Source organism: Juglans regia, chromosome 11 (genome assembly GCF_001411555.2).
Source record: "Juglans regia cultivar Chandler chromosome 11, Walnut 2.0, whole genome shotgun sequence".
Taxonomy (NCBI): domain Eukaryota; kingdom Viridiplantae; phylum Streptophyta; class Magnoliopsida; order Fagales; family Juglandaceae; genus Juglans; species Juglans regia.
Genome location: NC_049911.1, coordinates 23,856,296 through 23,871,487, shown reverse-complemented (window position 1 = coordinate 23,871,487; position 15,192 = coordinate 23,856,296). Strand labels below are relative to the sequence as shown.

The window sequence follows — 15,192 nt, the reverse complement described above, 5'->3', positions numbered from 1 at the left end:
TCATCCCATTTTTTCTTCGCTGAATTTCATTTTCCTGCAGATCTTGGGTTGTTGGAAGAACTAGACAAGGGGTATCCAACACATACGGAACTTTCAAAGTAGTGAGTAAAAATTCAACTTTCTCCTTCCAATGTTTGTAGTTGTTTCCATCAAATTGATTCAACTTTGAAAGATCTCGTGGTACAATACTCAAAGAAGCGATAGCAGAATTTGAAGAAGATGCCATTATATTTGTCTAAGAATTGTTAAAAAAGATCAAATAGAGATTTAAGATTAGATCACAGTGATGTGATTGTTAATTAATCTCTTAGACAAATATTGCCTCCCACTCACGAAAAGAGTTTTGCAAAAGAGAATCTAGCAATCTTGTACTTAGGATACAACACTGTTTATACAGTGTGCAGATTGCAAATTTTGAACACTAATCGTAAAACGAAAAGATGTAATAGCAGCAGTTGTATTGTTTCATTTGAATTTCAAATAAAACGATTTCTATCAGAAAGGTGTGAAAATAATTGTCATTGACAGTTATTATTAACTGTCAGGAAATAAAAAAACATATTATTTTGCTTGAATTAAAAATATTATAAAAGTTACTTGAGATGATGTGTATGTGCTAAGTGCGTCGATGCGTCTATACGTCTATGCGTCGCACAAGTGCACTGGGTGACACTACTATCGTGTGTCTACCCGTATATTCTAATTTATGTATTGTGAAACATATTCACTTATAAACCACTAAAAGCTTACTTGTCTTTCCAATGTGGGGCTAACAAAAAATCTCATTGCTAGGAAACTTCAAAAGAAGTCAGAGTCAAATTGGAGGGAATTTGAAATAACCCAACAATATATATAAATTCATGCTAATATAAAATCTGAGATGATTGATTTGGGTCACCCTATTGTTTTGAAGTTTACTTCTTCAATTATTTTTTAAAAAGAAAATTCACATAATATATATATATATATATATATATGTGAAATCACCACTAGTCTAAAAAACTTAGATAATGGAAAAAGATAATTTTATTATTTGTATTACATTCTTAACACTCTTCCTCACGTGTGAGCAAGTCTCTCACTCAATGAAAAAGCCCAACACGTAGAATATTTAATTAAATGGGTAGAGTTTAGAGTCGAGGTTTGAACTCAGGAACTATTTTCTGATACCATGTGAAATCACCACTTGTCCCAAAATGTTAAGGTGATGGGAAGAGATATATTTTATTATTTGTATTATATACTTAACAATATATTACGTTTTGTATTCTAAACTACCCTAATTTTTACAATGTGCTTATAAGACTACAAATCATTATCATATACGCTCTAAACTATATAAAAAATGTTATAATGCACACCTCCGATTAAAATTTGACTATTGAGATATGTAAAATGAGAAATGATATTTATAGTTATAGGTTGTGCAAGCACCGCACACTCGTTTTAAAAAAAATGAGTAAATATTATGGGATCCATATGAAAAAATTAATATTTTAATGATAGACCACACTCTTTTTCAAAATGAATGCGTGTCGCTTACACAATTCATGACTATATATGTAAAATACGTCAAATTATTAATGGATTATGTGCATTCATATAGCTTTTTAATAATTTGAGATTGGCATCATAACTTTTTGCAACCAAGTTTCACGTTGAAAAATAGGAGTTAGTTTGATAGTTTGAGAGCAACAATGTGTCATTGTCTTAGAATTGATTGAATTCACCAGAAGAATTATATACTTGAACAATTTTATTTTCCATTACACAACTTTATTATTACTTGGTCTCTCGTAAAGCTAGCTGTTTATGAAGTGCTCTCGGGCATGCTACTCATGATCGATTATCTAGTAGGGTTCTACAAACTCAGCACGAACTTAGTCTAGATCATGAGTAATAAGATTAGAGTCGAATATAATTGGATTGGGGTTAATTCATCCCTAATTTGAAACAATTATAGTCGAGTCATTTTGCGGATTAGTTGCTGGACCTGCGCGTCCCAATTAGACCATTAAAAAAAGATGCAATTCATGGTCAAGCATCTTTAGTATCTGATTGATCTAGTGGTTTGATCGATCGGCCGGCATGATCTAATTGCATGTCAAATTTAAAATGATAGTAAAAAGGTTGATAACTTGAAAATTTACACATGATATATGAGTAATTCTACATACAACCGTGAAATGCGTAAACATCGCATAATCGCTTTGAAAAAGAGTGGGATCCTCTATTAAAAAATTAATTTTTTTTCATGTGGATCCTATTTTTTATTTACTTTTTTCAAAACGATTACGCGACGGTTGCGCAATTCACAATTGCAAATATCTTTATATATATATATATATATGCATATATACCGTCTTTATTTTTGAATGATTTTTTTAGGTCAAACAAATCGTGTTTGGTTATCCTGTAAAATAATCATTTTGTATTTTGATCATAATATATAGCTGACCTCATTTTGTTAATCGCGTAACGAGCTCGAGTTTGACTCATAAATTAACGATCGAACTCAACACAACAATTGTGTTTGGCAGCCCCATGATGAACCATGATGTCCATATTTATCCTTTCTTAGATTTATTGATTATCTAGTACGTAGGTACGTACTAGGTACTATAAAGATGTCTTTAATGAATTATAGACCCAAAATGATGGAAGGGCCGGGTAAGTTAAAAATTAAAGAAGGGGGTTATCGATCTCCAAGATGCAAGTTTGGAGCTTTGTCATTAGACACATCACATGACATGCATGCATGCAACTTATATATATAATGTTGCCAAGTATGTAAAAATATATAGGAGAGAGGAAGATATACTAATTAGTCATTGTATATAATATAGAGAGTAGTAGTACTACTACAAGTTGAGTACTTAAAGTAACTCTATATATAGTCTATATATATGGAATCCATACCCGTTCACATTTTATTTATATCATAAAAGGGAAAACAAAAACCTTTGAGTAGTGGAGCCTGCTAGCTCAGATTTTTCAGACGCCTGTTATAAAGGCTGTAAACATCAAATTACTTCTTTTTCCACAGCCATATAGCTTTAACACTCATCAGCAATGGGACTAACTCATTCCGGAGGTGGAGACTCATGGTCTCATTGGCCCCACCAATGAACTGCTGCCCTATGAAAACAGCAGGAACACTTGGCTGACAACCTCGTTGCAGTAGTTCCCTCTCAATTTGATGTCCATTCGACATCTGATCAAGCTCGTACACCGTAGGGTTAGCACCAAACCCAGTTATGAGTGTCTTGATGGAGTGGCTCATGCAGCAAGTGCTCTTGCTGAAAATCACCAATGGTCTTTCACTTACCAAGCTTGCCACAGTATCCATTAATGCCAAATTAAAACAGTAATTAGAAGATTGCTGAAATTGGACGTACGTAATATCAGGCCGCGGGGAGATCTTCTTGCAAGTGAGTTGTGTATGGTGTTTAATTGCAGTGAAGAGCTTGAACTACCACGGAGGTCTATTTATAGTGCTAAAAGGTGTATTGTTTTCTAGAATAGAACAACCATACATGCACTAAGAAGGAATAAAATTTTGCAAAAGATATGTGATTGGATTCCCAGATAATCAACTTTATATTCATACATGATTATATGATAGAGACCCTCCTTGTTTCCATGGAAATGGACTAATAATTAATGCGTTGCAAATCAGCAAGTTAACATCTCCAACCATCTTTTTCGGATAAGCCAAGTGCATGTCATGGTATTGTCGTTTTAATACTTTCAGAGATCGAATAACAAGTTGCAAACACATGATTGCATTTACATGGGTACGTATATATTGTCTGATTAATTTAGAGAAGTGCAATATTATAGAAATTAAAGGCTAAATTTATGTTCATGGTACGTCGGTGATCTGTACTCCAAGATATAATCTGAAGGTCCTAAAATCATGAGGACGTTAATTTCATCGATTCAACATGAGTAGTACCAGCCATGTTAGATTGTTTCCCCCCCCCCCACCTTTACCCTTTACCCTATGATTTTCTCAATCATGATCATGAGTTTTCCTTCGCTTCATAGAAACTCACGTACCTATCTATATTTTTGAAGCATCTGCCGAGGTGATAAAGGAAGTCGGGTTTATCTATTTGGGAAGCTCTTTTTCTCCCCTTGCAAGATTCGCATTCAGTACTGTGATGCAGAAAAACCGAAAGCCAATTGAAAGCAAGATCAAAAAGAGTAAATTGAAAATATAATATGCTTAGAAAAGAAAAGTAATTCGCCCCCATATAGCACAAAATCTACGTACGTAGAAACCGTACAAGATGGAGACAATGATTCCTTAAGAATCCACAAATTATAAATGATGTTGACCCAGCTTCTAACTATTAAAAATCAAAGAAATAACATTATTATCTAATTAATCTTGAAAGTTAAAATGAAAAAAAAAACATATGAGATCAGTACGCGACAATCTTAATGAGATATATATATATACACACACACACATTAGCAGTGAGTGACGTGCAATGCACGTTTTCCTAATGATTAATATTCACAAAATGTAAAAATAATATGTTTTTTTTAAATAAAATTAATTAGTCAATAATTTAATATACAGGAGGAGAAAAATAAATTTTAACAAACATCATAATGATAACAAAATGTTACAGTAATATGAGTAATTTGAAAATTAAAAGATTTTGGATATTCTAGCAATAGTTTTCTTAACAAAATATATGAATTGTAGAATTTAACCACACTACTCAATAACTCAGGGAGCACTACTAAAAAAATCATTTTATCTAAATGATTTTAGTTAATTAATAATATTATGAGATTTAAATTATATTAAAAATTCTAATTATTTATATGATTTTATTCTCTTAAAAATATTTAACAAACTCTATTTTTTATTTAATGATAAAATATTAGTATTTTATAAATTAAAGTTGAATTTATATTTTAATTATCTATTTTAAGTTTGTTTATTTTTAATGTTTTAATCTCTACTGTTGGATCAATTCTGGAGATTCAAGATGAAGGGTTGAGATTTAAAGTCTCAAATCTTAATTTTTCTAATCACTGTTCATTATTGTTGGCTTTTAATGTGAATAGTGATTCGTGAACAGTGATCACTATTCATTACTGTTGGCTTTTAACGTAAACAGTAATAACTGTTCATTTCTGTTGGCTTTTAACGTGAACAGTAATCATTGTTCATTACACTTTAATGTGAACAATAATTACTGTTCATTACTGTTCACGTTATACATTCTTTTAAGATATAGGAAGATATATATATATATATATATAATCATGTATCAATTTAGAGATGTAAGTGAAAGATGCTTGATAATTAGAGAATGTGAATTTGTACTTTATGTTTTTCCTATTTATTTGAACACATCAATATTAATATTACACCAATTGCCAATTGGAAAGATCAATATTGCTGTAATAAGCAACATGCACAAGGGCGCTGAGGTTGCCTTGAATATTATTAAGTTATAAGTAGTCAAGCTGGTATATCGGTTACATGTGTAATATGCAAGAGTCAGTTATATTAGTTAGTTATCACTGAATGTATATAAATAGACTTTGTTCATCATGTAATTGATTACTGAAGTAATACAATACAAGCAAGGGTGAAGTTCTTCATTGTCAAGAACTCTTTTTTCATTTCTCTATTTCTTGCACAATCAAGATTCTCTGATATGGTATATGAGCAATAAACTCTGATGACTTCCGCAAACTCTGATATGGCTTCTGCATAAAATCCTGCTTTTTTGATTGAGAATTTTTCCAACCCTTATTTTCTTCATCATGAGAAAGCCCTGGTTCCTTTTTGGTTTCTTACCCATTAAATGGTGAGAACTATTATACGCGAAGCAGATCAATGTTGACAACTCTTAATGCCAAGAACAAAACAGATTTCATGGATGGAAATTTCTCTCGACCTGCAAATCAATATGATCCATTGTACATTTTGTGGTTTTGTTGTAACAATATGGTTCTTTCATAGATCCTTAATTCTATTACAAGAGTGATTGCTGCCAGTGTTATTAGCACTTCAGTTGTTGAAGAAGTTTGGAGGAATTTGAAAACTAGATTCACTCAAGGTAATGGTCCTAGCTTGTTTCAACTCAAGAAAGATCTTGCTTCATTGATCTAAGATCAATCTTCTGTAAGTACTTATTACACGAGACTGAAAGTTGTATTAGATGAGTTTTCTACTGTGAAACCAATTCCCAATTGTTCTTACAATCCAGGCTGTTCTTGTGAATGTTTAAAGATAGTAATTGATCAACATGAAAAAGAATATGTTGTTCAATTTCTGATGGGGCTGAATGATTCTTTTACGCATATTCGAGGCCAGATTCAATTAATGGACCCAATGACATCCATTGATAGGGTTTTGTCTCTTACTTTGCAAGAAGAGAAACAAAGAAAGGTTGTGGGATCATCTTTGATGACTGAATCAGCTGCTTTACTTAGTAAGAATATGGTTGTTCCTAGAACAAACAACAAGAATTATCCAAAGCAGCGTTCTAAGCCAGTTTGTACTCATTGTGGTCTTATTGGACACAGTTGAAATGTGTTAAAAGTTGCATGGTTACCCAATTGGATTTCGTCAGAATTCAAGAAGCAAATCTTCTGTAAATCAGGTTTCTTTATCTTCTACTGGCCTTGATGAAGAACCGATGAATTCCACTCCCCAATTTCCCTTCTCCAAAGAACAATTTCATTAGCTTCTTGCTCTCATTCAATTCTCTTCACAACTATCTCAACCCATAACATTGAATGCTATGGATCATTCCGATTCTCTTCCAAATTCTTTGAGTCTATCAGGTATGACTACACCATCTGATTTTGTTTCTAGTAAATCTAATTCCTGGATAATTGATAGTGGGGCTATTGATCATATGGTCAGTTCTGTTTCACACCTAACTACAATTACCTCTCTTGTTAATACTTCAGTAAAATTACCAAATGGAACATGTGTTCCTGTTACACATGTTGGCACTGTAAAAATATCAAATTCTTTGGTTCTTCACAATGTTCTATATGTCCCATCTTTCTCTTTTAATCTCATCTCAGTCAAAAGACTTACAGAAAATTCTCGTTGTTTTCTGTTTCTTGCTCAATTTTGTTTTATACAGGACCTACACTCTTGGAAGATGATTGGAGTGGCTAAACAAGTGGCTGGTTTATATCTATAGCAAGATGATTCTCAAGTTCCAATTATAAATTCTAGTGTCTTGTTTGCTATAAATCTTTCTTCATTTGATCTTTGACACTTTAGGCTAAGACATCCCTCTTTCAATAAGATTCAAATACTGCAAAAATCCATTCCTGATATCAGTAGCTCTTCAAATTTTACTTGTAATGTTTGCCCATTGGCAAAGCGTAAAAGATTGCCATTCAATACTAGTCATATTATCAGAAATAAAAACTTTGATTTGATACATTGTGACATCTGTGGGCCTTTTTAGTTGAATCATTTACTAGTTTCCGCTATTTCCTTTCTATTGTGGATGATCATTCACGTTGCACTTGGGTATATCTTATGAAAAATAAATCTCATACTTGCTCTCTAGTTCAGTCATTTTTCAAACTCATAGAGACACAATTTGATTTTCGTATTAAAACAATAAGGACTGATAGAGGAGCTAAGTTTGATATGTCGGATTTTTATTCTTCTAGAGGAGTCTTACATCAACAAACATGTGTTGCTACACCTTAGCAAAATGGTGTAGTAGAGCGTAAACACGAACACCTCCTACATGTTGCCAATCCCTTAGATTTTATGCCAACTTACCCCTTGTTTTCTGGAGTGAGTGTGTCCTCACAATAGCATACCTGATCAATCGAATACCTTCTCTATTGTTATCAAACAAAACACCATATGAAATTCTGCTTTCACCAACACCAAACTATTCTCATCATACGGTGTTTGGATGTTTCTGTTTTGCCTCCACATTGTCTCACAATCGTTCCAAATTTGCACTGAGAGCTCGTCCTTGTATTTTTCTTGGATATCCATATCGTACCAAGGGATACAAACTTCATGATTTGGAAAATAATATAATTTTCTTGTCTAGATCAGAAGTCACCTTCTGTGAATCTATATTTTCTTTTAAAACATCTAATATTCTTCCAAATCAGTCAGTAGTCATACCTATTCCTCAATCATATGTGTTTCTTCCTATTGATCCTCATACACTTAGATTCTCCACATCTCAGTCAAACTCTCCACTTCCTACTGACTCTTAGTCAAAGTCTATCAATGAACTCATAGATAACTCACTTCCTACTGATTCTCAGTCAAACTCTATCAATGAACTCATAGATAATTTGTAACACCTGGACCTAGCGCCAAACATTTTTTTTATTTTATATATTTTTGGGTTAAGTATATGAAAACGTCAGCTGAAATTTTTTGAGTACTATTTTATGGGCCCAAATTGGTTTTTAATGATTATCAAATTTTTTCTAATGGACATACCATTATAGTTAATTTTTTTTTAAATGGACTCTACCCGATCACCGCATGGCCATGCCCCTTTTTATTAAACTGAGAGACCCAACATAAGTTTGTTTTCTTTTTTTTTTTAAAAAAAAGAAAACTCCCCACCTTTACACGTGTCTTCCCATTTGTCATGAGCCTGCACGTTTTCCCCTTCCCTTTTCTAGGGTTTTCATACCACCCATGTATATATATATATATATATATATACACATCTATCATCTCATGCATAGAGAAATTGCCGAAACATAGTTGCTACTCTCTTCAGCCTTCTCCTTGTCCCTGCCTCCCAACACCTGCTAGCTCAGCCACACACGATGATTTCACGGAGTCATCTCTGCACCCTCGCATGACCGTCCACCACCCCATGCTCCACCGATGGGTAGCCACTGCCCAGGCCACGAGAACGTAAACCCCTGCACCAAGAACAACCGTAGCCTCCATCCTCGTACGTTCACATCAAGCTCCTTTGCACCACCACCTCCACCTCACGAAAACCGCCTACCTAAGGCCTAGTGTACTACTCTGTAGCCCTTCTCCCCATTGTGCGCCACCACCCTCTTCTCGAAGTCAGCCCGTTGTCCTCTGTTTTCCCACTCTAGAAACAGAGCAAGTCATTCCTCAAGCCATCCACTGAGCTCCCCTCCGCCGGCCTCTCACTCTCCCCGTGCCCCTCAGTTTCCAGCCACGTTACACGACGGAAGCCACCGAACGTAGCTCCCGACCAGTCACATGCCTCTTCGCTGTCCCACGGTGAGCTATCTCTCCCTTCCGCATCTCGTACTCTCTCTTTCTCTCTCTCTCTCTCTCAGTGCACCTCTGTCAGGACAGCCATCATCCACTGCATCCACCCAACTCTGTCGCAACTCCCCTCGGTGAGTCTCCGTCGCGGGTCTCTCTTTCGCTAGTGAACAATCACAAACAAAAGTCTCTCTGGCATTTTATGTAAAGCTTGATCTATGGGAGGAGACTTTTTTTATTTTATGATATTACCTTTTTACCATTGAGTTATAAGCCAAAGCATAATTTTATTTTTTTCTGAACTCGAATTGTACCACGAGGCTCAACGTTTTTCAAAAGATTTGCTATTATATTCTTTTATACTAGGTCTAGTTTTGCTTTATATTAGTACAAAAGGTGTATTTTTTTATAGAAATATTTTAGAATTAATGTATAGGTGGGAAGGGTTAATTAATTGATATCGAGGTAATTTTGGAAGTGATTATATTTTAGGGTTGTAAGAGTTTTTATTATTTGTTTCTTTTAAGGAAAATTAGGTTTTGTAGTATTTCAGGTTTAAGTATTGATATACCTATTTGATTGGAAATTTATGGGAATACGTGACTATCTTATAGGTGACGATTGATTTTTGTTCAGTATTGCTGTGGATAAATTCCGTTAAGTTAAAAAGTCCAGGTAAGCGAGGTTCATATGCTAAACTTTGCATAAAATAAAAATGAACTGAGGTTGATTTATGAAAATGTGCATTATGTGTTTTGAAAAGAAATGTGAAAATAACCTCAGTTATTTGTTCATCATTACTCATTGAACTCTGATGAAAAAGAAAGCATTTTTGTCATGACTGGTGTAGACATGAGCTTATTTTTGACATTCTATTTCTGATCTATGTGAAAAATGAGCGAATATGAAAATTTGATAAATTTGCATGTGACGTTAAGATGTTTTGAATCTGCTTTGGAAAATGTGAAATGATCTGAATGTCAGTACTCTATTTTGATATGATGTGGCATCTGAAAAACTTTTGGCAAGACTTTCTGATTCTGATTTTGATTATGATATGGTGATTTTGATTCTATTTTGCTTTGATATGTTGCTCTGTCACGGGATATAATAGTGACCTCTGGCCCTGTCACGAGATACAATAGTTGCCTCTGGCCCTATCACGAGATACAATAGTGACCTCTGGCCCTGTCATGGGATACAATAGTGACCTCTGGCCTTGTCACGGGATATAATAGTGACCTCTAACTCTGTCACGGGAGATAATTGTGACCTCTGGCCCGCCACTGGATATAATAGTGATTCTCTGCTCTGAGTGCAATCGCTTTGATAACATGGTGATTTATGTTCTGCTTGACTTTCCGCAGAATGCACGACCCAACCACGGGGGTTAAATATGGCCTCTGTTATGATATGATGCTCTAATATGATATGATAAGATGAAAATGTTCAGTCATGTTGTGCCAAAGGAGTATGTTCAGTCATGTTGTGCCAAATGAGTTTTTGAATATGAAAAGTTGGCTTCTGAATATGAAACGTTTGAAAAGTCACTCTGAATTTATGATAATATGTATTTTTGAAATTTGCATATTGAAATTGAAATGTTTTGTTTCTGCATTCTGAACTCTGTGAAAATACTCATGTTTACATACTAGCATATGTTCTCTACTTACTGAGTTGTTGATAACTCACCCCTTATCTCCAAATATTTTTTTAGATGGTTTTGAATAGTTCAGCTAAGGATCAGGATTATGTAACATTGGTGATATGATTATTTAAGCATAGTGGATTACTCATAGAAGATTTCTGAGAATTGGTGGATTTTATTAAGAGATTTTGTAGTATTCTGATGACTTTATATTTTGGAGTCTGTAAATATATTGATGAATTCTGAGTTTTAAGTTACAGGGAGTAACTCTTCGATCTCTGCGGGACCGGGGCGTTACATAATTCATTTCCTACTGATTCTCAGTCAAATTCTATTCCTTCAACTCCTCAACCAAAAATTCGAAAATCCACCAGAATTCACAAAAATCCATCATATTTTGCAGATTATCATTGCAACCTAGCCAATACTGGAGCATCCACTTCATCTGATTCCTTGAGTAAAGCTCCTACTTCAAGTACTCAATATCCAATTTCCTCTTTGTTTCATATTCCAAACTTTCTTCCTCTCATAAAGCCTTTACTCTCTCCATTTCTTCTGAAAAGGAACCTAAATCTTTTCGACAAGCCATACAACATACTCAGTGGTGTGATGCCATGGAAGCTGAAATTAAGGCCTTGGAGGATAACAAAACCTGGTATATAACTCATTTACCTCTAAACAAACAAGTTGTTGGATGTAAGTGGGTTTACAAGATCAAATATAACTCTAATGATTCTGTTGAGAGATACAAAACTCGTCTAGTTGCTAAGGGCTATAAACATCAGGAAGGTTTGGATTACTTGGAAACTTTCTCACCAATTGCCAAGTTAGTAATTATGCGAACTCTTTTAGCCATTGCTGCATCCAAAAATTGGTCTTTGCACCAACTGGATGTCAATAATGTTTTCTTACATGGTGACTTAGAAGAGGATGTGTACATGTCTCTACCACTTGATTTTCACTGCAATACAAATGGGGCTTCTACTCAGGGGGATTTTTTACCTATCCTTTTCTATTCAAGTGTTAAGTCAGTATGCTACAAATCCTAATGACACCGATCTGGCAACTGCTCACCGTGTCTTAAGGTATGTCGAAAGCAACCCTGGTCAAGAGTTATTCTTTCCATCAGCAAATGATCTACAATTGAAAGCATTTTGTGATGCTGATTGGGTCACATGCAGATATACTAGAAAGTTCATTACTATCTTTTGTGTGTTCCTTGAACAGTCTCTTATTTCATGGAAATCAAATAAGCAAAATACAGTTTTTAGATCTACAACAAAGGCTGAATATCGCACCATGGCAACTACAACATGCAAGATTACTTGGCTGCAACACTTGTTACAAGATTTATTAGTTCCACAGTCCAAACCAATAGTGCTCTTTTGTGATAATCAGGCTGCTCTGCTCTTCACATCGCAGCAAATCCAGTCTTTCACGAATGTATAAATCATATTGACATTGATTGTCATATTTTTTGGGAAAAATTGTTAGCAGGATCTCTAAAGACATTGCATGTTTCCTCAGTACATCAAATACTGGCAGACATTTTGACTAAGCCCATTGGTTGTAACTCATTTTCTAATATTCTCTCCAAGATGGGTGTTCTTAACATTTACACTCCATCTTGAGGGGGAGTATTAAGTTATAAGTTAAGTTGGTATATGGGTTACACGTGTAATATGTAAAAGTCAATTATATATTAGTTAGTTATCACTGAATGTTTATAAATAGAGACTTAGTTCATATAATTGATTACCGAAGTAATACGATACAAGCAAGGGTGAAGTTCTTCATTGTCAAGAACTTTGTTTTCATTTCTCTATTTCTTGCACAATCAAGATTCTCTGATATATATATATATATATATATATATATAACCCTTGTCAAAAAGCCCTGGCCTAGTCTACATGGCGATGTAAGTAAGTACTTATAATAATCTTTTGGTTCATCCATTATTAATTAGCTAGTGATCATGTGGAACTGGATATATGCATATATGTGGTACAATCGAATATATAGAACCCAACAATAAATTGACTAGTTAATGAGTCCTTCTGCAGCTTGTATCATTTGGAATTAGCAATGCTTGTAATAAGTACATTTACCTCGATCGTTGCCCTTTTTAAGCCGAGTCGTGTTATATACAATCCTCTAAAGAAGACTGTATTGTAGACCCAGTGTATGAAATGACCAAATTGTCCCCATTTTTAGGCTTGAATTGACTACATTACCCATCTTGCTTCTACAACCTAAAGCCTTTTCATTTGAAATTCCAGATTTTTGTTCTCTGCCGCGTGCCCCACAACCCAATCTCCTCCACCATCGTCGGAGTCACATACTCCACTATCGACGACCTCTTTGGCCACCATTGACGCATGTCCAAATGCTTATTTTGGTTACTGAATAACTGGAAAATTCTACATGTCCTAATGAAAAATGGTGCTTATTCTAGCACGGATCTTGAGAATATTAAGCCAGAGGAGGGAGGGCTACATAATTTTGTCAACAAAATCACCAGAGAACAATAAAATAGTTAAATCTTATACATAATGGGAACGTGATAAGAGGAAGATAAAATTACACCTTGAAAATAAAAATGCGTCATATATAGACTTATAAAAGTGGAACGAAAAATGAAAAAACACAAGAACCCGACACACTTACTAGCCCAGAAAAATTTTCTGGAAAATGAAAGCTCATATAAAGAGAAAAAAAATGAAGCGTTGATTGACACAATTACATAAACTTGGTTCCGAAGCATTGGTGAAAAGCCTTGAGCTTTTCGCAGAACAGGTCCGAACTTTGAGCGATCCCCTCATAGGATCGGACGTGGTGGCTGAAGGATAAATCTTTTTCGTGGTGATTGAGAATCTCCCATTAGTGCTCTCATCATGGCTCTACTATTTTTGTTGTCGTTGTCACTTAGCTGAAATAGGTGAAGGGTTTTCAGTAACTGTTGTTGTTGTTGGGTCTTGGGAGATATGTTGAAAATGGGTTGACATTTTTGGATGGAGAGAGGAAAAATAGGCTATAGAATTTTAGATTTGAGTTGTGCTATTTTGACTTCATTTTTTGGGGGCCGGGGCGGGGGGGGAGGCAATTTCGACTTAACTGGTTTCAACTTCACTGGGCGAGGTCCTTATCTAGGCTCTTTCGATTTCATTTGGGCGAGGTCCTCATCTGGTTTATTCCTTGTAATGAAACATAGTGTTTCATTTATTAATGAATGAAACACTGTGTTTAATTGAGCTTGCAACACAGTCCCCAAATAAGAATTTCTCTTTTAAGCCACACCATTTTTTTGGGCCTATGATGTTGCAATGTATTATTTGTCCATCGACTATGTTTATAATTAATAGACGTTGGAGGTTGTAAATGTAAGGTCTTACATCATGATCATGCGTGCATGCCACTTGCAAGCATTATAATTTAATTAGTCAAGATCCCTTGAGAAACTTAAGGTAGTAGGCCTTAATTATGACCATCGAGAGTAAGATTGTTCATCCGGATTCCGGACTGGATTTTCGGGTATACCTAGCCCGGAACCTGGGCTTCAAACCTGGGCTAGGTTTCTGCCAGGGTACACCCGGGTTATGACCCGGGCTGGAAATTTGGGTTCCAGCTTCAATCCGGGTTTTTTTTAAATAAAAGCCTACATATCTATTTTTTTCAGAAAAAAAAAATAAAGCTCAAAATGGTTTTTTTTTTTTTTAATCTAAAAGCTTATGTTATAGAAAAGTTGGTAATATATATATTTAATTTGAAATTAGATGATCATGTACATGTAATATATTCCATATTCCAGTATGATAATACTACTATTAAAAGTGATCGATCAAGTAGTAGTACTTCTAACCTCTACTACTTCTAACCTTCAATAGCCATGCATTATCATGTAAAATGCATGCAATAATGTAATTCACTACATATTAAATTAAATTACATTACATTACATTACAAAATACAAAATTATAATATATGAAAATTACAAAATGCTTCAATTGAAAGTTTGAAACTGCCATCTATTCAGCTGCTTTTGTGTTCTTCAAGTGTTTACTAATTGCATCAGCATGTCATGAGAAACTAGGGAACCTGAAAAAAAAAAAAAATTTACTAATTACAAAATATAAATTGCTATGAACATAAATTGCTTACATATTGGCATCAATTTTCTTTCAAATGAAGGCAAAAATGCACATTCATGAACATAGTACTATCCTGTTTGCCACATGCCCACAAGTTACACGTCTAAACTTGATTATGTGACTATCTAGATTTATATATATAAGTTGAAAAACAT

General features: G+C 34.5%; 1 protein-coding gene across 1 annotated transcript; it reads right to left on the bottom strand.

Annotated features, from left to right (window-relative positions):
- Positions 1-2,903: 2,903 nt before the first annotated feature.
- On the bottom strand, positions 2,904-3,446 carry LOC109008213 (monothiol glutaredoxin-S6-like). Its single transcript, XM_018988224.2, has one exon. The coding sequence runs from the start codon at positions 3,347-3,349 to the stop codon at positions 3,029-3,031; it is 321 nt and encodes a 106-aa protein (XP_018843769.1). The 5' UTR covers positions 3,350-3,446; the 3' UTR covers positions 2,904-3,028.
- Between the last annotated feature and the right edge of the window lie 11,746 nt (positions 3,447-15,192).

Excerpts from the sequence above, each read along its gene's own strand:
- LOC109008213 (XM_018988224.2), bottom strand. The coding sequence starts at position 3,349 with ATGGATACTGTGGCAAGCTTGGTAAGTGAAAGACCATTGGTGATTTTC.